The sequence below is a fragment of the Stenella coeruleoalba genome (genome assembly GCF_951394435.1).
Source record: "Stenella coeruleoalba genome assembly, chromosome: 15".
In the NCBI taxonomy this organism is placed as follows: Eukaryota; Metazoa; Chordata; class Mammalia; order Artiodactyla; family Delphinidae; genus Stenella; species Stenella coeruleoalba.
Genome location: NC_137161.1, coordinates 10331445 through 10355962, shown reverse-complemented (window position 1 = coordinate 10355962; position 24518 = coordinate 10331445). Strand labels below are relative to the sequence as shown.

The window sequence follows — 24518 nt, the reverse complement described above, 5'->3', positions numbered from 1 at the left end:
TAGATAGGTCCTCAGCAAAAGTGTGGAGTAGAATTGACTAAATTGCAAGACTTTGGGTTAGGATGCCAAACCTTCCGACACAGAAACTAGAGGTGGCAACCTCTGCATGAAAACATCCCAGCCCATTTCTCCCTGAGAGACCCATCAGCATGAATGAGCCCCCGTGGGAATTGGAGGCACCCACAGGAGGGGGCCCTAACCTTATCAGTCACTCCTATTTCAGCAGGAATTACTTTCAATGGATTGCTTTCCTTCCTGCCGGCCCCCAACACCAGCCCCACAGAGGGAACCCCGAACGCCTAGCAGCTCCCTCAGGACAGCAGTTGCCCCAGGGCTGTGATCTAGAGTTTGAATTTAGGAAACTCTTTCCAGGGTGATCCCGGCCACAGTCAGGTGGCAAGAGCCCACGGCAGGGTCCCCATGACCTGTGCTCTGACATCAAACAGCTGCGGGACTGGGGTGGGAGAGGGTCCCGTGACCAGAGAGATAGGGCCACTGCGAATGGGGCCAAAGACCTTCCCAGAAACTTGCCCTTCATCGGAAGAGACAGGAAGCCAGCTTGTGGGGAGCAGGTACCCTCTTCTCTGAAAGGGGCCGGGGGTGAGCGGAAGCAGGGAATTTCTGGGCTGAGGCATGAACTTCTCAGAAGCCTGGCAGCCTGGAAAACACAGGGCTGGTTTCTGTTTTCTGCCCCCAGACATGCCTGGAACCACAGCGGGAGGGAGGCCCCACTGGCCGGGAGAGCCCTGACCAGGCCTGGGATGCAAACACTGCGCTGTTTACAGAGGGAAGCCCCGGGCCAGCTGAGATGCTCACTCCCGGGCGTCCCCGGCCGCCAGCTGGGCCCACAGGGACGCACCTTCGGGAGGAACAGGGGGCTGGAAGGCGGCAGCCGGAATCGGGGCGTGAGAGCCAGCTGGGCTGCCTCTTGGCGTGAAAAGGGGGAGCGAGCTCGCGGGTCTCCCTGCAAAAGAAGCGCTTCTGAGTCCAAAGCCAGCCCAGGCCAAGCACAACAGGATACCAAGGGGAATGGGAGGAGGGCAGATGGAAGCTGCCCCGTCCCAGCTGAGAGCAGCTGCCCTGCTCTCCAGGCAGCCCGGGGTTGCACAGGCGTTTCCATGGCACTTGGTTTTGCTGTCACAACAACCCCAGGATGGCCCGGGGCTGGGCAGGGCTGCCGGCTGGAAGCAAGAAATGGATTTTCTAGTGGGCCCAGCAGCCAGCACATTTTTGAAGGCCTGCCCCGGCCTGGTCTTCGGACTCTGCCTCTGGGACTCAAGTCCACTGGGCAGTCTGAGGCCAGGAGAGCGTGGCATCGAGGGGCAGACCAGGGGCCCGCTGGAGCCTCCCCGCGCTGTTCCCTGTGCCCCCCTGACTGCCACCCCACAGAGAACCAGCAGGACATTCGAGGGCCCCGGTGCTGTTACTTTTGAAAACTCCAGGCTGGCCCTACGATGCCAAGCGAGTAAAATGCCCCCACTGCTCACAATAAATACAATTTAAATATTGCTGCAAAGGTTGAAGGCGACTGGCTGACATCTTATGTTTACAGGCAGTTCACTGAACATTTGTCACTTCAATTCTGTGCTTCTCTTTTCGGATGGAGTTTATTCCTCCACTCCAGCCCCCTAAGTCTCTCAAACTTTTCTTCAGGCCTTTTGAAAAGCTCACAGCCCTTGCTTCCAAAGCTGTCGTGAGGCCTGATTCTAGGACCAGGACACAGGCCATCTCCCTAGGTTTTATATGCTGTCACACCTTGCAAGCAGCTGCTCCAGAGTGTTTTTGGATTTGTACTCCTGAACTCCCAAAGAAATGCATGGCATCTTTCCTCCCCAAAAACCTAGATAAGGAACATCTACATACTTACTCACTCGCTGTGTGACCTTGGGCCAGTTACTGAACCTCTCTGGACTAGGTTCCTCATTTATAAAATGGGAATAATTATAGTCCTTGCCTCATGGGGCTGTTGTGAAGATTAAATATGTTAAAATAATAATGTCTTAGAAGAGTGCCTGGTATGCAATAAATGACATCTAAGTATTAGCTGCTATTATTATTAAAAAGACGTATTATTGTTGTGGTTTTATGATGAATAGTTTTCAATCATTTAAAACCCAGGCAGTGGGCTTCCCTGGTGGCACAGTGGTTAAAAATCCGCCTGCCAATGCAGGGGACACGGGTTCGAGCCCTGGTCCTGGAAGATCCCACATACCACGGAGCAACTAAGCCCGTGCGCCACAACTACTGAGCCTGCGCTCTAGAGCCTGCGAGCCACAACTACTGAACCCACATGCCTAGAGCCTGTGCTCCGCAACAAGAGAAGGCACCGCAATGAGAAGCCTGTGCAGCGCGACGAAGAGTAGCAACAAAGACCCAACGCAGCCAAAAATAATAAATGAAATAAATAAATTTAAAAAACAAACAAAAAACCCAGGCAGTATATGATCTCCATTTCATTCTGGGATATTCATGCAGTTCCACAAATATATGGTGAGCATCTTATGTGCAGGGAGCGGGGCTAGACTGCACAAAGGCGACATTAGAAAATGTTATTAAGGGCTTACGTACTCTAAGCAAAGTCAGCCCAGGGGCAGCCGGGGTACAGACAAGCCAGAGACATCAGTCCTTACCAGCCGGAGACTTGGACTTGAGGTGGGGGGTGGGGAATACACAAAAGCACCTGAAAGGAACATGGAATAAACAGCAACTGCAAGGGACCAGGTGTGGCTCCAGTGCTCAGAGGAAGAGAGAAACCCTATGGCTGCAGGGAGAAGAGAGCTTGTCAGAGCCTCCAAACGCTGGTCAGATTTCAGAAGGCACCAGAGGGAGGGGTGGGACATTCCAGGCGGAGGTTACGGCGGGCGCAGGTCCAGAGGCAAGAAAATCTCAGCACAGCTGCGTGTCCTCCTCCACTCAAAGCCCAGAAGGGTGCACAAGGACAATTAGGCATCCAAATGGTGGGAGACGCGCCCCTGACCGGGACTAAAGGCTTCCTATTTCTAAATCCCCATTTTTTTTATATTAGCTTCTAGGGTCATTGCTAGGACCTGAACTGTATCCCTTCATCTTTTTTTCCCCTTAATTTTTTTTTAAAGTAAATACATGCATATGGCAAAGGCGAAGAGAATCCCAAAGCATAAACATACAAACAGGAAAAGGTCCCCCCCTCCTACTCCCATCCCCAGCTGCCCAGTACCCCCTTGTGTGACTGGCTCTTATTAACAGATATTCAGGTTGCTTCCGGCCGTCTGCTGGTACGAACGAGGCTACAGTCGACCTCCCGCACCCCACACGCAGCAGGGTGTCCGGAGGGCCCGGGCCAGCGTCCCTGATGAGGCTCACTGTGGGGCCTGAGCAGATGGCCTCGACCCGGAAGTGGTGAGAAGATATTAAAGAAGGGTTGGCACGTCCCAAATGCAGAGACTAAGACATTTCCACGACCCTGGACAGAGGAAGATGATGAAGCTGACAGTTATGCTAGGGAGCGCCTGCCATGTGACTGACCTTGCTATACGCACTTTCATATATCACTTCATTTAAACCTGAAGCACTGCTATTAGCCCCATTTTACAGATGGGGAAACTGAGGTCACAGACATTAAGTCACTCGCCTAAGGCCACACCCCAAATTCCTCAGGACAGGTAGGGGAGGGGAGATAGGAGTAGAGAAGGGTCGGGTATGAGAGCATTTCAGCACCGGTTGAGTCTGGCATTCCTGCAGGGTGACCACGCAGAGGTGTCCAGGAAGCAGTCAGATCAGCGGGTCTGGAGGGAAAGCAATTTTCTGGCGTCTCATCAGATACACGGAGTGAAAGGCCCAAGATAAATGCTCCATTCTGTTTATGAATTGAATCTAGATCATTCTCTCACACACATGCCTCCAACAGCTCATCCCCTGGGCCTTGAGCTCTGTGACCCGAGACAGATCACTGCCTCGCTCCTCAGCCTGGTCTCACAGCCTGGATTCGGAGATAATTAGTCTCTGCCTTCCAAAGGTGCTCATTAAGGGGGAGGGATTATTGTTATGATTATTAACTGTACTTGCCAGCCTGGCCAACACACCCCCCAAACGGCAACCTTCTACCTGCCAGCAGCTTCCCTTCCCTCCACGAATCAAATCCAAACCTCTCGCTGCGGCCCCTGAGGCCCTCCGTGGTCTGGCCTGCCCTCAAACTCTCATCTCCTGGGCATGAATCTCAACGACCCCATACCTCTTTCTGTCCTCCACACAAACCAGCGCTTAGACGTGCTGTTCCCTCTGCCTGGGATTCCCTTTCCCCACCTCCTCCTTCAGGTCTCAGCTCAAGGTCGCCTCCTCTAAGAGGCTGGCCCTGACTGCCCGGTCAGAAGTTATGCCCTCCCCTACCTTCACCTGTTTGTTTTCATCAGAGCACTGAACTCCATCTGAAATTCGCATTACTCATGGATTAACATCTCCCCTAGAGACTTGGTCAGATGAGGCGAGGACCTCGGTCCATTGCACTCACTGCTGTGTCCCAGCCCCTGGCACAAAGCCCAGAAGACAGTAGGTACCCAGCGAATATCCATTCAAAGAAGGAATGAATGAATGGGCACCAGCAGATTCAAGGCAAACCAAGAAAGCAAATGCCCAAACGAGATGCCTCCTGGCAGTCTCCTGAGGCAGCAGCCTGCTAACCCCACGCTAGAAGAGGCCCTCCCCAGTACCTGTGGGGCACATGCCAGTCTATAAATCGCTTTTCACACATGCCTCGCCCAAGGCCACAAGTAAGGAGGCAAAGTGGGGCTCCAAGTCAAGCTTCCTTTGATAACAACTACTCATCAACATCTCTGACCCTGAAGCCACTGTCCCAGGCGCTCAGCAGGGAATACACTGAACACAGCAAGAAAGAAGTTCCTAGTGGCTTCTCACACCCAGAGAGAGCCAAGAGTTCTCCAGTCTATGAAACAGGCCTTTACAGTCAACACTCAACATTATAAAGCTGTTGTTTCCATTCGAATCAGGCACAAACCCTTCCGACTAGTGGTTCTCAACTGGTGGCAATTCTTCCTTCCATGGGGAGAGTCAGCAATAACTGGACATGTAAGGGCTCTTCCCTCTTCTGTTTTAGACTTTCTTCATAGACTATAACCACATCCACAGATTCAACCAACCGTGGATTGAAATGTTCGGAAAAAAAAATTCCAGACGGTTCCAAAAGCCTGGCAACTGTTTACATAGCATTTACCTTGCATCAGGTATTACGGTTAATCTGGAGATCATTTAAAGTATACATGAGGATACATGTAGGTTATATGCAAACACTACACAATTTTATATAAAAGACTTGAGCACCCATGGATTTTGGTATCTGCAGGGGACCCTGGGGCTAATTCCCTGTAGATGCAGAGAGACAACTACATATTTGTTTAGCTGTTTGTTTGGTTCCCTAACTAGGAGGTAAGCTTCATGAAAGCAGGGACCTGTTTAATGCATTTCTGTGTCCCCAGGACCTAAAATTGCACTTGGTACATAGGAAGCATTCAATAAATATTTGTGGAATAGATGAAGAAACTCCTAAGAATATTAAACAATACAAAATATCCAACCTCCTTTTAGAGCTATTTTCCCATTATGATCATGCTTCTTGTGCAGAGACCCAGAACCCATTCTTCCTGTCTTCCACAGTAATAGGCTTTAGCTCTGCACACGGTTGGGTAAATATGAAAACTACATTTCCCAGACTCCCCTGCAGCTCACTCTGGTCACATGACAAAGTTCTGGCCAATGAGGTATCAGATGCTGGGATATATGAGATTTCCAGGTTATGCCCTCAAAGAGAAGGGGCATGCCTTTCTTCCTCTTTTCCTCCACCCTCTCCTGCATCCAGGAGCCATCTTAGTGCAGATGAGGGTACCACCCTAAGAATGGCAGGGTGATAAGACAGAAAGAGCCTAGTCTTGCCACCATGGGACCAGTATACCAGCCCTGGACTGCTTATGCCTGTGCTGTTACATGAGAAATCAATCATCTATCTTGTTTAAGCTGCTGTTACTTTGGGTGCCCTCTACATCCTCATCAATACATAACTTTCCCCTGCCCTGTAAACTCTGTTCTTAAACCACGCTTAAAGACTCGTCAATGCTGCGAGGGATCTCTGAGCCAGATGGCACTCAAGAGCTATTTTATGATTTCCCCTTCACACATGTAGGGAACACAACCCTTAGTCTACGTATAGGGTTCTTTCCTTCCTGATGTCTCAAAATATCTGAGCACTGGGGCTTTCCCGGTGGCACAGTGGTTGGGAGTCTGCCTGCCAATGCAGGGGACACGGGTTCGGGTCCTGGCCCGGGAGGATCCCACGTGCCACGGGGCAGCTAGGCCCGTGCGCCACAACTGCTGAGCCTGCGCTCTAGAACCCACAGGCCGCAACTGCTGAGCCCACGTGCCACAACTGCTGAGGCCTGCGCACCTAGAGCCCGTGCTCCTCAACAGGAGAGGCCACAACAATGAGAAGCCCGCGCACTGCAACGAAGAGTAGCCCCCGCTCACAACAACTAGAGAAAGCCCACACGAAGCACTGAAGACCCAACACAGCCAAAAATAAATAAATAAATTTATTTTAAAAAATATGTATCTGAGCATATTGCTAAGCCAGGTGAAAAAAGGAGAGAAAGTCATATTATTTAGATCCCTCAAATGATAAAGACAAAAGGAGCAAGCACAAAAGCCCATTAAAATCTTAAAACATCAGTTATGCTTAAATCTATGAGTTCATAACGGTACCAAAAAAAAACAACCCTTAATTGATCACCACTGGACAATGTTAATGAACAACCCGTTATTTTAAAAACTGGTAAATAAAGGGAAAGAATCAAGCATTCATCCTGCTTTTCCTATATGAATCCTACCATTGTTGATGAAGGAAAGTTTCTCTTTATAGAAGTTTTCCAGCTAACAGAAGAGGAAGGGAAGACAGAATTAGAACAGAATATCACCATTTTGCAATCAATGCACCACTGAATTAATGGAGTTTTGGCACGGACCATCAGTAGCTGGTAACATCACCAAGAAGGGGACAGCCTGACAGCACGTGCTGCCTGACAGAAAGATGCACCCACCTATGAAGCAGTCTTGCCCAATGAAACCTGAATCCATGAAACCACTAGAATTGACTGCCAATTTACAGGAAGATGCTAAACCTCACCATGGGGACATAATTGGTAAAAACCAGACTGTGAGAAATTTTATAGGATGAACAATCTGGTTTTTTCAACAAATAAATTGCAAAATAACAATAATGATGATGATAAAACCAAAAAAGGGTTCTATTATTTAATCTAGAGGGGGAACCTCTGGATGACAACAGTCTTAGACCCCAAGGCATCCACGTGCAGTGTGTGGGCCTGGTCTGAATCCTGATTCAGACTCTCAAATAATAAAAACAAAACAAAGAAGGAGGAAACCTTTATGTTATGTGTGAGAAGACTGGAAGTTTAAACACCAGATATTTCATGATTTTAAGGAATTTTCATGAAGTTTCATGTGTGTTATGAGTATTTTCAGAAACCTTTTCTTTTAGAGATACATACTGAATATTCACACACAAAATGATATGGTTTTGGTATCTAGGAGTTTTGATGTGTAGGATTTGCTTCAAACTATTATTGTGAAATCGAGGGGGTAGAAGACAGAGGCGTAAAAGAAACCCGACTGGCCACGAGTTGACCACAGTTGGAGCTGAGTGGTGGGTAAGTGGGTACACTGTGCTACTCTACGTTTATATATATTTACAGCGTTTCATCCAAAAAGGTGTTTTTAAATCTTACCCCCGGCCACAAGGAGGGAGAGGGAAGAAAGAGGGAGCTGACACCTCCAGAGTCCCCACTGTGCACCAGGTGCTGGGTTAGGTGGCCACGGAAGAGCCACTTCCAGAAGAGCGCTAACAAATGCAGATGCCGAACGGGTCTGGATGGAAACCTTGACTGAGTGAGGTCGGCCAAGTATAAGAGGAACAACAGTACCAGCGTGGTGGTAAATAACAACGGACACTCCATCCATCTTCAGGAGACAGAGGGGGAGGGGGAGCACCACGGACAAGTACATGCTCTGTCTGAATAAAGGAGGTGGTCTCTACTCAGGACCAGCCTTGACTGTGACTCCAGGTAGCCGCCGTGCAGAATATGGGGCCCAGGGTGGCCAGATGCTTGGATTTTCCAAGGAAAGCCGGAAATCTGTATTTTTATGTGCAATCTCCTGGTTTTTAAACGTTGGCATCTAATCCAAATATTTTTTTAAATACTGTGTGGGCCAAACAAAATAGCTGCAGGCTCAATGCAGCCCATGGAACACTAGTTGGCCGCCCGCATGCCAAGTCCTGAAGCAGACCACAACTCAATCCATCTGTAAGAAGTGGAAAGGGTGCATTCATCAATTTTGGGTCAATTCTTTTTTAGGCTTCCAATAAAGCTGAGAATTCAAAAGACTGCATCGACTTCCAGAAATCTATAAGAACCGGCTGCGGAACATTTCAAAGGCGTTCCCCACGCAGTCGGCTTATGCAACAGAACAGCCACTCTGTCCAGAGTTTTGGAAACTAACAACCAGGGAGTGGCCTTTCAACTTTCCCGGGATGGTGGAACTAACAGGCTTCAGCTGAAACCCATTTGTTGGTTTGCAGAACGCCTGGGACTTAAGTCCAAACCACTTGCAGCAGACAAGCCCGCCGCAAAATCGAGTTGGGATACTCGGCCCTCGTTGTAAAACGACCACGGTGCACTCTGCTTCACTTGCCTGGCCGGAGATCTGATTTCATGGCAGTTGAAAGGGATGAGGCCAATGTCATCCTGACACCTGAAAGTGGCAGGATTGGTTGCTGAGGACCTGAACAGACTCTCTCTTCAAATTCGACCCTCGGTTTGCCTTTGACTTCACCTAGAGACAGACTGTGGACATCGGAGATGGGCAAAACAGGCCCCAGTCCTGCCTTCAGAGTCACAGTCTCAGCTAGCCAGATCCCGGGGTCAATAACAAATTAAAGAGGTGTCAGGAATGCAGTGGAGAAGAGCCAGAGAAATGGTTTCATCACTTCCCAAGAACAAAGCCCTTCCCGGATGAAAAGTAAAAGAAAATGGTGCTAAAATAAAGTTGAATAGGTCCAGGGCAAAAAAAGAATCCAGAACTATACTCGGGGGCAACAAAAGACAAAATGCACCCAAATCTCAACTCTACAGAAAGGAATAAAACTAGGGCTATTTCATTAAACGTTTATTTTTTTCTTTTTTCCGGAAAATAAACTTTACTATTTATCTGAAATGGGTTAGGGCTGATTGATGGAGGAGAAGGTAGGGAGTACAGGAAGAAATTCAGTATTAAAATAAGATTTTGATTAACTGCCCCCCCCATCTAATTCATAGCCTCAAATAACTAAACTGCTTTTCAAGTTCTAACTTCTCTAGAGAGAAACAAATTACAGCTCGAGCTGATATTGGGGAGTTATGCATTTTTTAATGCACACATTCTGGATTATGTTAGGTGATGGCCTGGGACGAGTGAAGGCCATCACAAGTACAGTCCTGCATGGAATGGCGTTCACAATAATCACCCAGTTGCTGCATCATCCTGAAACAAGCCATGTTTCCAGCGCGTCCGGCACATCCACTAAGCGGGGAAGTAAGTCCCAGCACTTCTGCAGTAAGTGCTAGTAAGAATGAAAGTCTAGAAGGGCCTTGGAAAAAAAGGATGCTGACCTCCCCTTAACTGATCACCTTATTCCTTCACCAGGATATTTACTTGTTTCCCCCAGACAATAACCTCATTTTGGAAGTGGAAGATAAACACAGTCCAAATGACTCCGAATCCTTAAAGGCTGGGGTTTGGTGGCTGACTCTGGGGCCATCGGATGACACCAAATGATGTCTCCTTGGTCCTCTTTCTTGGGTCCTGTCTGCTCTTTGTGGGTCAGAGGCTACTCTGGAATACGGGCTGAGTGGACAGCAAGTCTGAGAACGGACTATCTTGTGGTTTGGTAGCTTCTGACCTCGAAATGCAAGAACACCTTCCTTTGAAAACAGCTGCTTTGCAGAATTTCAAAAAGATGGCTGAGCACTTCTGGGCCTGGAGTCAGCTGGAAGGTGGTTCCTTACATTTACATAAGCCAGCAACACAAAGTACACATGATTTGGGATGAAAGGACAACGAAGTGTCACAGCTAGAAATCTGAGGTTCTTAGAAGGTGGGGAAACATCAAGAGGGGCAAAATAAAGATGCCCCTGGAACAGACACCTACATGAGGTTTATTTTCCTGGGAGAGGGATGCAGACCTTCTACTGGCTCCGTGAAGCGATCTTCAACCAGGAGCTCCTGCAAATTTTGTGGGCTTGTCTCTAGGCAAGCAGTTTTCTGGACTTTGGCATTTTCCACTGAGACTCTAAATATTCTTTGCTGAATTAACAAGAAGTAGCCCAGCAGGGTAATAAGGACAAGGGCTAAGAGTCAGCCTCAGGGCTCTTCTTCAAAGCCCAGCTCTGCCCCCACTACCTGCCGGCTGTCTTAGTCTAGTTAGGAGGCTACAACAAAAAAGCCACTTGATGGCTTATAAACAGCAAACATTTGTTTCTCACAGTTTCAGAGGCTGAGAAGTCCAAGATTAAAACGCCGGCAGATATGGCCCGCTTCTTCACAGATGGCTGCTTTCTCAGCATAACCTCACACGGTGGAAGGGGACTAGGGAGCTTGGTGGGGTCTCTCTTAAAAGGGCACTAATCCCATTCAGGGGGCTCCATCCTCAGGACCTAAGCATCTCCCAAAGGCCCCACTTCCTAATACCATCACATTGGGGGATAGGTTTCAACGTATAAGCTGTGGGAGACACAAACATTCAGACTATAGCAATGGCCCAGAAGTGATGATGATGACGATGATATTGGCGGTAGTGGTGGTGGCAGAAGAGTATATGAACAACTACTGGAGCACCCACCATGCACACCGGGTACTGGTCAAAGCGCTTTCCTTACAAAGGATGCTCCCATTTCCATGCATGCAATAACCCTGAGAACTGGGGGCCATTATCATAAGTGGCTTACCTGAGGTCACAAAAGAGTGAAGTGGTGAGGCCAGACTGAAAGCCAGGCAGGACAACTCCAGAAACTCTACACCCAGCAGGCCCTGAATCGAGGCTGGACCCTCGGACCAGACATCCCATTCCAGAGAACGGTCCCCTGACATACCCGCCCATTCACTGAGTGACAGATGTATAAGTGCTGCCTGTGGTGGCCAGAGATACCCAATTCCCCACCCACAGGGGACCTGTGTGTATATGTTACTACCTCTTACAGACTAAAAGGGGAAAATGAGAAGATACGTTTGCATGTGCTCACGATTACATACAGATACTCTAACGTGCATTCCCAATGGGAAGGATACCACCCCAAAGGGGTGAAAGTTGGTTCTATTACAATGGTTCGTGACCCTGCAAAGGGCCCCGGTACCTAAACAGGTATATAGTGCATCTATGGGATTGACAGTTCATGGGGGTGGCGATTAGGAAAAAGTTATCTAAAAAGGAGCCTGAGTGGAAAAGGTGGCAATAGTGATCAAAAGACTAAGAAATACTACTCCAGAAGGCTCAAGAAAACTAGTCTCAGGGAGCAGAGCAAAAATGGGAGTGAGACTTTGCTGGATCTCTTTTCATATTGTTTTGTTTGTTCAAGCATGTAAACATAGTGCCTCTGTAAAACACAGATACTTTTATGTGGTCTTTAAAGAGAATGCTGACCAAAGCCCTCAAAGGAAGCCTGGACTCTACTGGTGCCCAGCTAAAGGTGGCCGTGTGAATTAAACTTGGCGCTCGTGGTTTCTGGCAGTTTCTGGTGCCCCGCACAGCCCTGCACTACAACACCTGACTCGGGCTCACCACGGTGCCGGAAGCCAGGCAACCACTTTGCTTGGTTCTCATCAGAACAGAGAATCCCTGTGTGTCACCCTCCATCAGCACCACCGCTGCCAGGGTGGCCGCCAGAAGCCGAGCCCTCCTGGGCCAACACGGCGGCCAGGCACATGGCCGCTGTCAGCAGCAGCCAGGCCATCCGTGGGCTTTGCACGCCTCTGCAGACAGGAGCTGCTTTGTCACAGGCTTTGCCGGAGGCATGGACCGGCCCCAATTACAGATCCCTGACCTGCTGAACAAAGCCAGGCCAGTCACAGATGGCTCTTCCCCCCTCGATTCCTCTCCCACTTCCTGCACATTGGAGGGTGTGGCCCTCTGTCCATTCTTCCCTGGCCTGTTCTCACACTCCGGCACATCCAGCCTCTGGGTAAAGAGCTTTTTAAAAGGACACCCTGGGACCCTCTGCCGATGGCACAACTAGCAAAACCTGGGCCTGCGGTTGGGCCCTGCTATGCTCCACCGAGGATGCATAGCAGGGGACACGCTAACTGGACTTGCCAGCTGTCCCTGGGCCCGGGGCATCGTCCCCTTGTGCAGGTAAATGTCCCGAGGTCCCTGAAAGAAGCTTGGGAAGGAAACCTTGAGCCAGTGCCCTGGGGGCTTTGTCTCCTACTTTGGCTCACATGGAAGAGATGGGGCACACAGGCAAGTGGTTCTCATCGCCAAAGACCAGAAGAGCCCATTTTCTATTCTCCTATGCAGATATATGGTAAAAAATTTGAACCATGTCCTACAAGAAGTCAATTAAATTCACGAAGAAAAACAGCAGCTAACGTTTATCGGGAAGTACTTTGGGCCACGCCCTGTTCTAAAAGTATGATGCGCATTAACTCAATACATTCTCACCACAGCCTCGTGAGGGAAGAGCTGGGATCGTGTCCATTCTGTGGATGGGCAAACCGAGGCACGGCAAGGCTAGTCACTTGCCCAAGGTCACAGGGAAGTACGAACGCTGATATTCAAAGCTCCATTCAACATGTCTTACAGAGACATGGCAAGTAAGTCCTGAGAACCGGGAACAAGGCAAGGGGAAGATTCAAACTAGGCCCAACTGAGGAAAGAGAATGCCCACGGGCAGGCCACTACCCTGCACACATTTTATGCGGCGGGGCAGCACCTTTGGCTCCACCGCCTGGCAGCCCCAGGAGACCACCCCATGGAGAAATGCACAAGGTGTGGCCAGCTCCTCCCGGTGCACCCGAGTGGCTTCCGAGGGTCAAGGGCAAGCTCTTGCCGGCCGCCTAGCCTCCATGGGCGAGTTTGGGGTTCATTCCAACCTGCCGTGTTCACTCCTGGGGCGGAGGAGAGCAGGCAGCAGGGAATTGAAATTGGGCCATGTCTGGGCCCCGAGGTGAACAGCACATGTACACTCCACTTCTCTGTAGCTGAAAGGCAGCCTCTGTGAGCCACAGATCAGTGCGTTCTCTGGGGCTTTTCCCTACCTTTTTTCCATGTGGAGTATTCTCATCTAACAAAAAAGGTCAAAGTATTCAAGTGGCCAAAATAAAGGCAAGGCTGGAAAAGGCACCACAAGAAACTTCAAGGGAAGCAAGGTTATTACAATCATCACCATTACTATTAATGGAGCGAATATTAATCGTTGAACGTCTTTTAGGAGCCTTATTTCCAAGTGCAGATCTTAATGCATGCTTGGCAGTTTGAGTATCTGAACAGGAGGTGTAGTTTTCATGGGTAAGAAAACAGAGGCCCAGAGAGTTTAAGTAACTGGTCCAAGCAGGGGTCAGAGCAGCTGATAACCAAACAGCTTGCAGCCCCCTGGGTCTGCAGCCTGGAACCCCCATAACTAGGCACCTTCATTAGAACTGAGGGCAGGTCCCAAGGTGAGAAGATATAAAGTGAACTAAACTTAAAACCGCTTTGTAGGACCCCCTGCCCTGCTGTGGGTGTATAAACGGGTACAACCACTTTGGAAAACCATCTGGCAAGGGCTCCACTCCTGACCTGTGTGGGCAGCAAAAGAAGAGTTCAAGAGTGTTCATGGGGCTTCCCTGGTGGCGCAGTGGTTGAGAGTCTGCCTGCCGATGCAGGGGACACGGGTTCGTGCCCCGGTCCGGGAAGATCCCACATGCCGCGGAGCGGCTGGGCCCGTGAGCCATGGCCGCTGAGCCTGCGCCTCTGGAGCCTGTGCTCCGCAACAGGAGAGGCCGCAACAGTGAGAGGCCCACGTACCGCAAAAAAAAAAAAAAAAGAGTGTTCATGGAAGGCTTCTTCATAAAATTGGAAACAACCCCAGTGTCCATCAACAGGAACATGGACACAGAGATGGTAGAATGTTTCCCCAGTGGAATAATCCATGACAACAAAACGAATGAACCTCAACTACAGCCACAATATTGCCGGATCTCACAAGCTAGTGGCTGACAGAGGGAAGCCAGACACAAAAGGGCACAGCTCTGCGACTCGTTTCTACAAGAAGGCAAACTGAACCTCTGGGGTTTAGAAAGCAGGGTCATGGCCTCCTTTGTGGAGAAGGCAGAAGATTACATGTCGGGGTGCTCCTGGGGTGCTAACAAGATTCCATGTCACGCATGGTCTGGGTGGTGATTACCTGGGTGGTCCACCTGGTGAAATGCAGAATACACTATTGATTTCTAAGTGTGCCTATATTTCAATATTTAAATATATAGAAACATTCAAACTTATTCAGTGTATTTCAATAAATGATTTTCAAGTATGAAGAATGGGAAAGCAGATTGAAAAACAAACTAGTTTGTGCTCTTCCTACGTGTACACACACACACACACACACACACACACACACACACACACACACACACACACACACACACACACCCCGGCTGCCATCCTTACAAGCCACTGGCAGAGGCTCTGGCCAATCACTGAGACCTCATCCTTCTCCCTAAGACATTTCCAGAAAGGGATGGAGGATCTCCTTTGAGTCCCAGGCCTCATCCCCGTCCCTGGGTGTGCTTGTCCGTGGCTGAGTCTCGAGGCTGCCGGTGTAGGCTCACTACCCCAGAGCCCATGGTGAGATGGCCTGATGACCTGAGAACCCCCAGTTCTTCCGAGAACGCGTCACCTGAGGCACCCGGCAGGAGTGCCCTCCGGGTCCCAGTTCCCCAGTGCCTCTCTGGCCTGCCTGCCCCCCACCCCGCCCCATCCCGGCACTGCACGAACGCTGGTACCTGCTCCATGCAGGCGCCCTGGGCGGTAGAAAGTGGAGCCGCCCTTCAGTTCTAGGCAGGGGAGGGGATCAGAATTCCTTGTGAACTCATCACATTTTGGCTCTTCCAGTTAGGTTTCCAATAACCACACTAGTGGACGGAGGCACAAGGCAACCTTTTAAATTGTGCCTCCCCTGCCCCACCCCCAACATTCCCGCCGCGGGGCTCACAGTCTAGTACCTGGGTGTGTCTAAAGCGAGGTAAACCCTTTGTTTCCCACCTCTGCCTCCCTAGTGTCCATTTTCCAAATGCAGCCAGTGATCTCTTCAGAAGGTAAATCGAATCGCGCTGCCCTGCTGCCAGAAACCCACCGACACTGGCCCAGCCTCTGACCTCACAGCCTCTGCCGCCCGCTGCTCCCCAAACACCCTTCCCTCCGATGCTCCCCGAAGCCCCACTCCCTCAGAGCCGGCCTCGCTGTGCACTCAGTCTCAGGGGGCCAACACCACCTCCACCCGGCCATACTCCGGCTCCTGACCTTGTGTGCTTTCCCTCGTGGCTTTTTTTTTTTTTTTGGCGGTACGCGGGCCTCTCACTGTTGTAGCCTCTCCCGTTGCGGAGCACAGGCTCTGGATGCGCAGGCTCAGCGGCCATGGCTCACGGGCCCAGCCGCTCCGCGGCATGTGGGATCTTCCCGGACCGGGGCACGAACCCGTGTCCCCTGCATTGGCAGGCGGACTCTCAACCACTGCGCCACCAGGGAAGCCCTCCCTCGTGGCTTTTTATCACCACCTGAAATAAGCTGGTTTATTACCTCACATGCTAACGTCTGCCTCGTTTCCCCAAAAAAACACCCCACAAGAGCAAGGACTTTTGACTCGCTCACCAGCGTACCCCCTTAGTCCCAGAAGGGTGCCTGGCACAGAAAAGACAACCAGTTGATGCCTTTGGGTGAGAGGGAGGTAGGCAGGTGGAGGAGGGATGGAGAGGAGGGCTCACAGTTCACAGGATCGGGCTACTGCTAGGAGCTGAGGGTATTTGCCAGGTACGACCCGGGGCTTGAGAACAAGAAACTGGTTACAGAGGAGACAAGGGGACAGAGGAAAAAACAGTGAGTGTGCGTGCAAAGCACGCATTTCTCAAGAGTGCGCCTGAGTTGGGGCGGGCAGAGGAACACGAGGAGAGGAGTGAGGGTATATTTTGCCCTGAAATATCACTTATTTTGTTAGCTCAAAAAGAGACTTTTGGGGCTTCCCTGGTGGCACAGGGAAGAGAGTCTGCCTGCCAATGCAGCGGACACGGGTTCGTGCCCTGGTCTGGGAAGATCCCACATGCCGCGGAGCGGCTGAGCCCGTGAGCCATGGCCGCTGAGCCTGCGCATCTGGAGCCTGTGCTCCGCAACGGGAGAGGCCACAACAGTGAGAGGCCCGCGTACCGCGAAAAAAAGAGACTTTTGGAAAACGTCTCAAGTCTTTGGAGTGGAGAAAGCAGAAGCTGCATTTTGGAGTTCCAGGAAAAAAGGGGGCCAAGACAGACGGCAGCGTCTGTGTGCAGGAATGCAGCTGGGGAGGAAGAGAGGTGGAGCCAGGTAGGATGCCCAGACCAGACCATGGATCGATCTGATCATTAGCAAAGGGTCGGGGAAAGATAACCAAACACTGGGGCTTCCCGGGATCACAGGTGAGCAGCGTGGTCCACTTCTAGGACGACGTGTTTGCATTCGGGCCCATATCCTCTGGTGACTCTTCTCTTTGCAGCTGCAGAACCTCCCTTTGACCCTCAAAGCACTTAAGCCCAGCTCTCACAAAGCTTCCAAGCAAAGTCCAGTTTGCCAAAAATCCCAAAAGGCAAATGAATGGCTGGTGAGAAATAGCCCCCAACTGGGAAGCACGTCCCACTGGAGCTTGGGCAGCCAGAGCTGTATTTTGTGGGGAGACCTCCTTTGGGGAATTGACGAAAGGGATGGAAAACGACCTAGGATGCCTCCCAAGCAGACTAGAGAAATGGCCCAGGGATTTCCAGTTTACCTGTCAGAAATGCCAGAGAGCTGAGGAGTCTGCGTCCCACATTCACAAAGCCAGCAGTGGAGTCTGAGAATGTTTCGTGAGTGCACAGGCCAGACGGCGTCTGTGAGAGGGATCTGAAACCCCAGCAGCTAGGAGACAATGCTGCACCCCTCTTCCTGGCGGCTACAGCGGTGGTGCAGTTCGGGGCTCACCGCTGGCCATCAGGCCACATGAGCACCTCCCCAGCAGAGGGACCTGGGCTGGGCAGAGCCTTGGGGACAATTCCAGTCAAGCACGGAACATCTAACCAGCAGCCACATTGCTGCCTTTTGGGGACCACACGGGTGGAGATTATTCCCCTGCCCTGTCATGCTCTGGGCCCAGGAACGTGAAGCCCCCAAATTGAGAAGACTGCATACAGCACATGGGACGGGGCGGTGCTTGTTCTGAATTCTCAGATTCCTTCATGTCATTTCTCCCGTACATCAGGGGAGACGGGTCCTGGGCCTGCCACGCTGTATAACTCCAAGGGCCCCCGTTCACAGAGGGTACAATCAAATACAATGTGAACAGCACCCCCTGGAGTTGTGAGGGTGATCAAGTAATTCTGGCAAGTGCTACCTCCCCCTCGTTTCAGAGATTGAGAATGTCCACTAGCTCAGTAAAGGCTCTGAGAAGTCCTATAGTAAACAAGGTTTTTAAAAACTTGGTTTTATCAAGTATTTTTTGCTTTCTCAGCCACAGAACCCGCATTGCAGAGAATACCTCCTAAAATCCCAGGGAACTGGGCTTATGGAGAACGTACTTAAGAAAAGCCTCCACCAGTAGAAGCAATTTCACTATCTCGGTTCTCAGAGACAGCCTTAGAGCTGACTCGTGTTACTGACCCTCTGGGAGATCGCCCTCACCACGACCTTGAACCTGCCTGTGTTCAGAAAGACACTTAGGAGGCCCCAAAGGGTCTCCATTCTCCGCTGCTTTCTCCGTAACACAAACTTCTGTCTGGGGCTACCACAGATACTTAAAGGTTACTCATGACCATGTGAGGCCCACTTGGAATCTGATGTACCACGGAGAACCAGGGATGGACTCCCACTCTCCACCCGAGATGCTCACCACTGGTCTACGATGTGGGATGATGGACAGGGTGAGCGGGAGGGACTGGCACATTTCTCACTCTAGACACTAAACCAGCGCCGGACAGAGTCCACGGGGGAGAGTGCCAGTCCCTGCTCTGCCATCATTTATTTATGAAGCACCTCTGCCCTGCTCCAGCCCCTGAGCGCACACGTGGAGAGAGGTTCCAGTTACAGCCCCATTCCATTTACCCTCTCACTCGGGTAAGGCATTCTGCATTAGTTGAATTTTCTACATGATAGCCCCCTTTCAGGTAAGCACCAAAACTTTATCTTCACCATTTTGGGTGTAAATTGTTCAAAAGTGGATGACACCTTGGTCTCCCTTTTAAAATGGAGCACAGCGCCCCGAACTCAACCTGTGTTTGATTATTCAGGACAGATCAATTATTAACTCAGCAATACCTTGAGGTCAGCCCTGTAAGGCACGCGGGGCAGTCTGACCCTATACTAAGTGGCTCTAAGCATCTTTGCTGGATGCATTTGGGGGAAGTTTTTGAAAGACTGTTTTACTAGAGAGAGGACATGGAAACTACAAGAAGTCACTGAACCCCCAGATAACCCGGATCGTCAAAACTTTGCATAAAGGAAAAGTCAATGGTCCCCGAGTGAGCACCAAAGGATTCCTGCCGCTGGAGTGTCTGATAACCAGCACCTGGTCTTTGTGATAACTACTGTGGCTATTCTGAAGCTTTCTGCCTTACTTCCTACTTCTTGGCTGGGTTCCTGAGAGGACATTTTCCTAAATAATTGAGGTTTCAGGGTATATCAGATGCTACTGCCGGTAGAGTGGGAGGCCGGAGCTGTGGATGGCCGCCAGCGGTATAGGCTTTCCTTCTCCCATTCAGAAATTCAAACCACCTGTCTTCCTTCTTCTGGCGCCCCCAGGGGAAGGCTGCTCTGCCTGCCCCGCCCTCTCTGTCCTTCACCCGCACCTGGCTGACCCCAGGTGAGTCCTGCCAACACAACTGGCCCTTCCTCCCTGCGATCACAGACCAATGTCACACACACGGCCACTCCAACAAGACTACCGTCCAGCTGGGCCCCCGCCAACAGACTCAGGCGCCTACAGACACACGAAGCTGCCTCTGCCTCTTTTCATTGGTCCAGCCACGCCATCAGCTGGGCTCACCACAACGGAAGCCCGCTGCTTCCCTCCCATCAATGCGCGGCTCTGTTCCACTGGCACAGGGCAGAGATATGCCCGCAGCCTGCCCGCAAGCCTGCATTCATGCTCCCTTCCGAGAGAGCCACTTTTCAACGAGATTTCTCCTTCCCCCGGCCCCCTCCCCCTCCCCCAAACACACAAAAGAGGGCTATAAAGTGGGATTTTTTTTTTTTCTTTCCGGGAATAAAAGGTTAGCTTTCCTTCCTTTCTGTTTCCCTATCCTTGGTCTAAATGTGGCAAGTGGAAAGAGTGGAAGCAGTTAAACTGACCCAGTTCGTGACCCGGGGGACACCCCTAGGGCCGGAAGTGCCCTCCTTTGCTCTTTCTGTTGCAATGGTTGTAGGGGAGCAACGAAAGCTCCTACCACCCAGCCCAGAACTCCTGCTTGGAGGTGATTCTCGCACAGAGTTGGGTGAGGCCTTAAAGGTTATCTTATTCAACTCCCTCAGATTAAGGAGGGGGACACTGAGGCCCAAACAGGTGAAGGAAGATACCCAGGCCGTGCAGTAAACTTGCTGGGGAGATGCTTCGGGGCACCGAACTCACGGGCCGTGAGAAAAACAAGCATCTTACCGTCATCCAGGTAGGTCTGGTCCAAGTTCTGCTCCTGTTTAATGGTCACGCCCGCGGGTAATACTTCCTTTTGGTCACTGACCGGAGGTCCGTTTTTGGCGGCTCTTTGGCTTGTGGCATTCTGCTGCTGAATGACCGTCGGGTAGGAGCCCGGGCTCAGCCTCTGACCTTGACTGACAGGGGGTGGGCCGGGCCTGGTGGTGCCGGGCGCGAAGTTCTCGCAGTACACGATGTGCTGGAACTCCTGGTGGCTTCCGCAGCGCAGCTGCTGGTTGGTGGGCGAGTAGTGGATCACCGGTGAGGCCTGCTGGTTGGCTGGACTGGAGTGGAGCAGGGCCGAGCTCTGGCCCTGGGAGCCAGCGTGCACTAGCACGGAGCGGTGGGCATCCGCGAGGGACAGGGGGGCGGCCATGAGGGCCGGCTGCTGGTAGCCCAGCAGGCTGGGGCTCAGGCTCTTGCTCCGCTGGTAGAGGACGGCCGCTGGGTTCTGCTGCTGGTAGCGGGTGTCGGGGGATGAGAGCCCTGAGCGGAATTGCTGGCAGGGAGCCATGGTGGCCACGAGGCAGGAGGGGGACTCGGCCACCATTGGGTGCTGTGGGTAGTAAGGCTGGCTCCCCAGGCCCCCGTGGGCAGGGCTGCAGATCAAGGTGGGGTCGTATTCATCAGTGGGCTCCGTCTTGATGGCTGGGACTGAGAGAAGAGAAAAGCACACGGGGTGCACCATTCTTAGTGCCACAGGGGTGCACAGAGGATTAGAAGACAGCGGTTAGGAACACGGCCTTAGGAGTCCACAAGGGTGGGATCAAAGATCTAGGCTCTGTCACTTATTAGCCTTGGGCAAGAGGCTCCCTGTGCAATTGTCTTAGGTTAGAAATTTTACCCTGGGTGATGATCTTGAACTATAGGTCTTTCTGACAGTGGAAAAGTGGCTGGTGGGTCTGTGTCAGCCCTTGTGCAGCCTTTTTGCCCAGGGGGAGAGCTCGGGGAAGAATGCTTGATGTAAAATTATGCCTCCGCCGCCTCCTCCTGCTCTGGCAGCTCCAGCCCCCTCCCCTGCTTGCTGTCCTTCATCATACTCACCACGAGCTGAAGTATCTGTGCACTTTACATGCTCACTTATTATCCGAAACCCCCCACTAGAATGTCAGCTCCTCAAAGGGAGGATTTTTTTTTCAGTGCTGGATCCCCAGCACCTAAAACCGTACCTGGCACTTAATCGGCACTTAATCGGCACTCAGATATTTTCTGGACAAAGGAATGACCAAACGGTGACTGTCGGCCTCCTTAGTTTTGTAGTACTTTGGGGGAATGAGGCCTGCTGGCCTGGGCCTCAGTCTCCCCATCTGTTAGCTGGCAGGAACAATCATACCTACCCCATGGGGTTGTGGGCAAGATTAAACGAGATATGTATGCACAGTGACTGCATACAGTAAGTGCTCAATGTTTGCTGTTGTTGCTACTATCACTATTACTACTGTGAGTGTTGGTGAGGTCACCGTTCCTCTCTCCCCGCCCAGGACAGTCACCAGAATTCGTACTTCTCCGACATCCTTTACCAAAGCATCACCAGGCCCAGGAACTGAGGAATCAGTTTTCTTTTCACTGGAGTAAATGAATTGGTGACAGGACCATAATAAAATTGTGGGGGGAGCTCCCAAATGCTGGGGCCTGGAGGGGGCAAAGGAGTTTCAGCATCTACAGCAAAAAACGCAGCTTTGACTCCAACTTCTCAGGAAGCCACTCAAAGACCGTCTCCAGGTACCTGGGCCTCGAGTTCTCACTCGAGCCAAGTTCAGGCAGGTGAGTGCTGATGCCCAGACCCAGAGAGGCCTCATCGCCACGCAGGAGGGGCGACAGCACGTGACACATAATTGAAAACCTCTATGTTACAAAGGATCGTTGAAGTGCGGTCTAGAGCCCTCCCAGAGATTCTCCCCCAGTTCCGGGTCCCATTAGGCCTCTGCCACTCAGGGCATGGTACACAGTCGTGGGACAATGGAACACTCACCGTGCCACACAAACCTGTGGACGCACGCATCCCACCCAAGCCAGGCCCTCACTTTTGTGCTGCCGGCAGCCCAGAGGCTCCATGTGAAACTGTCACAGGTTGGAAATTACACCCTGGCTGACATTCTCAGATTGTAGACTTCCTGGAAAGGCTGCTGGCAGGCCTGTCTCAGCCTTGGGAAGTTTGTAGCCTCTTTCTGCAGCCCTAACCACAACCCAACATATCAGTAATATCAGTATTACTTATGATCTGAATCCCCTTCCATCAGTATTATCTTTCATCTGCATCCCCTGTTAGAACATCGGCTCCAGGAGGGCAGGGATTTTTGTTGTGTTCACTCTTGTGTCTCCAAGCTAAAACAGTGCCTGACACTCAGATATTTTCTGGACAAATGAATGAATGCAAAATGGCTCTCGTCGTCCTTCTCAGGACTGTAGTGCTTTGTGAGAATGAGGCCTCCTGGCCTGGTTATCCGCCCGGCAACTCCATTTGGCCACCAGGTGACCACCTGATGTGGGGTCCCTAAGATTCCACATTTTAGGGCATATTCACCTTCTACTCCTATTGTGATCAAATCTAAACCAGGGATAGGAGTCATCAGTTTTGCCACCTTCTGGTGAACAAGTCTACATGTGCCCCATTATTATTCTGCCCTCGCAAGAAAATATTAATAACAACAATAGTTAATATTGTTGATGTGCGCCATCCTGAGCACTTCATGTGCATTTGATTTATATAACTCTTATAAGGAAGGTGCCATTTGACAGATGAGGAAACTGAGGCTCAGAGAGGTTGAGTCACCTGCCCTAGGTCACCCAGCAGATCGCGTGCATCCTCACCCAGAGGCCGATGCTGCCTCCACACACAGGGGGCCTGCGGAGAGAACTTCTTACCTGGATGGTAGGTAAAGTGCTGAGGCTGACTTCGTTTTCTTTTCCCGTTAATGACATAGAAGTTCACCTTCACTGATGTCCGAATGTGCTTGTTCCGATACTCAGGGATCTCAACGAAAAGCATGTTCTGAAAGAAAGGAGTTGTCAATAATTTAACTGCAACCACATCTAAGTTGCCATCCAAGGTCCTAAGCACAGTGAACCAGCCCATCTAGAAGGACTCGTGGTGGTGGGGGGATAAATTGGGAGTATGGGATTAACAGATGCACACTACCACATATTCAGTATAAAACAGATAAACAACAAGGAATTACTGTATAGCCCAGGGAACTATATTCAATATCTTGTAATAACCTATAATGGAAAAGAATTTTTAAAAGAAGAATATTGATATATACATATACATAACCGAGTCACTTTGTTGTACAACGGAAACACACGCAATATTGTAAATCAATTATACGTCAATAAAAATAAAGAAATAAATAAAAGTAAAAGGACTCGTGACACGTTCCGTACATTTACAGGCAAAATTCTAATTAAGGGGAAGCTGACTTTTCAGCTGCAGCGAAGAAAGACTTACCACTTACTCTATCAAGGTATATGAAGATGTCACTGCTACAAATCAAAAGGGCGTGGTGCTCAATAAACGTGTAATTCATTCATCAATTCAATACCCACTGAGTGCCTTTTAGGTCCAAAGCACTGGGACTTTGATGAAGGAAGGGGAAAGAAGAGGGAAAGAGAGCACGAGGGAGGTGGGGGAGGGGAGGACAGGGCGTCCGGTCGTCGCGTCCGCGTGCTTACAGGCTGGCTCTTGTCTTTATCCACCGTGGCCTCCATCTCCCAAATCTGCTGCCCATCTGGAAAAATTTTAAAATGACAGACTTTGAAGGAACTATTAGCAACTGAGAATTTAAGACAAAAACTCACCAACTTATATATATCTTGGCTTACGTGTTAGACGATTTCAGTAAAGTACACCTGTGCGTTTGCATTATGGATGCATATATGTACATATATGTATTTTTATTTCTATAAATGCATATTTGTTTTTGCAAAGAGAAGGCACCTCAACAACAGAAAACTGGGCAACAATACAAGATAAGGGAAAAAACAGAAATTGCCCATCGTCCCAATACCGCTATCTTTTTTCTCTATATTTGAACGTCTACATATCTTTCTTTCTTTTAAAAAAAAAACCAAGTATTGTTATACGCTTTACTTGCTAATACGCTTTGTTCAACCAAAGACTATTTCCAAAACACTCTGCATATGCCAAGACTGTCACAGGGGCCCCATTACAGATCCCTGGCTGTCCCAGACATGACTTCTTCATTGTCTGAGAACACAGGTGGCTCACATATTCTGTCCTAAGAGGCTTAAACAATGTCCTGGCTCGTGAGGCCTTGGAGTGAGTGGAAACACAGGCACCCACCCTTCACCTTTCAGTCAACAGAGAGCCTGGCTCTCATGTGACTCATTACAACAGGCGCTGAGAGGTTTGCTCAGGGGTAAACCCTCCTCCCCTGGAGCAGGGCACTGGTTCCCCAGTTCGGGGCCAACAAGTTGGGCCAAACAAAACTCTGCATTTGCAAATAATAGATTTTTTTTGCTGACCACCTACATCGGCCAGTGGCAGTTTTCAGCTGAAACAAATCATTTCCACAAGTCTTTCCAGGG

General features: G+C 50.4%; 1 protein-coding gene across 3 annotated transcripts in view; it reads right to left on the bottom strand.

Moving 5' to 3' along the window:
- NFATC2 (nuclear factor of activated T cells 2) overlaps positions 1–24518 on the bottom strand; it is a gene marked incomplete at its 5' end in the record, with an annotated part of 157827 nt that overhangs the window by 25059 nt on the left and 108250 nt on the right. For 2 of the 3 annotated variants that reach the window (XM_079946393.1, XM_079946392.1), the window contains 3 exons: positions 19935–20624; positions 22836–22962; positions 23643–23698. In XM_079946393.1, the coding sequence (XP_079802519.1) occupies positions 19935–20624; positions 22836–22962; positions 23643–23698 (873 nt within the window). Of the gene's footprint in view, positions 1–19790; positions 20625–22835; positions 22963–23642; positions 23699–24518 lie in introns of those variants that run through there. The other variant, XM_079946391.1, reaches the window with a different exon arrangement.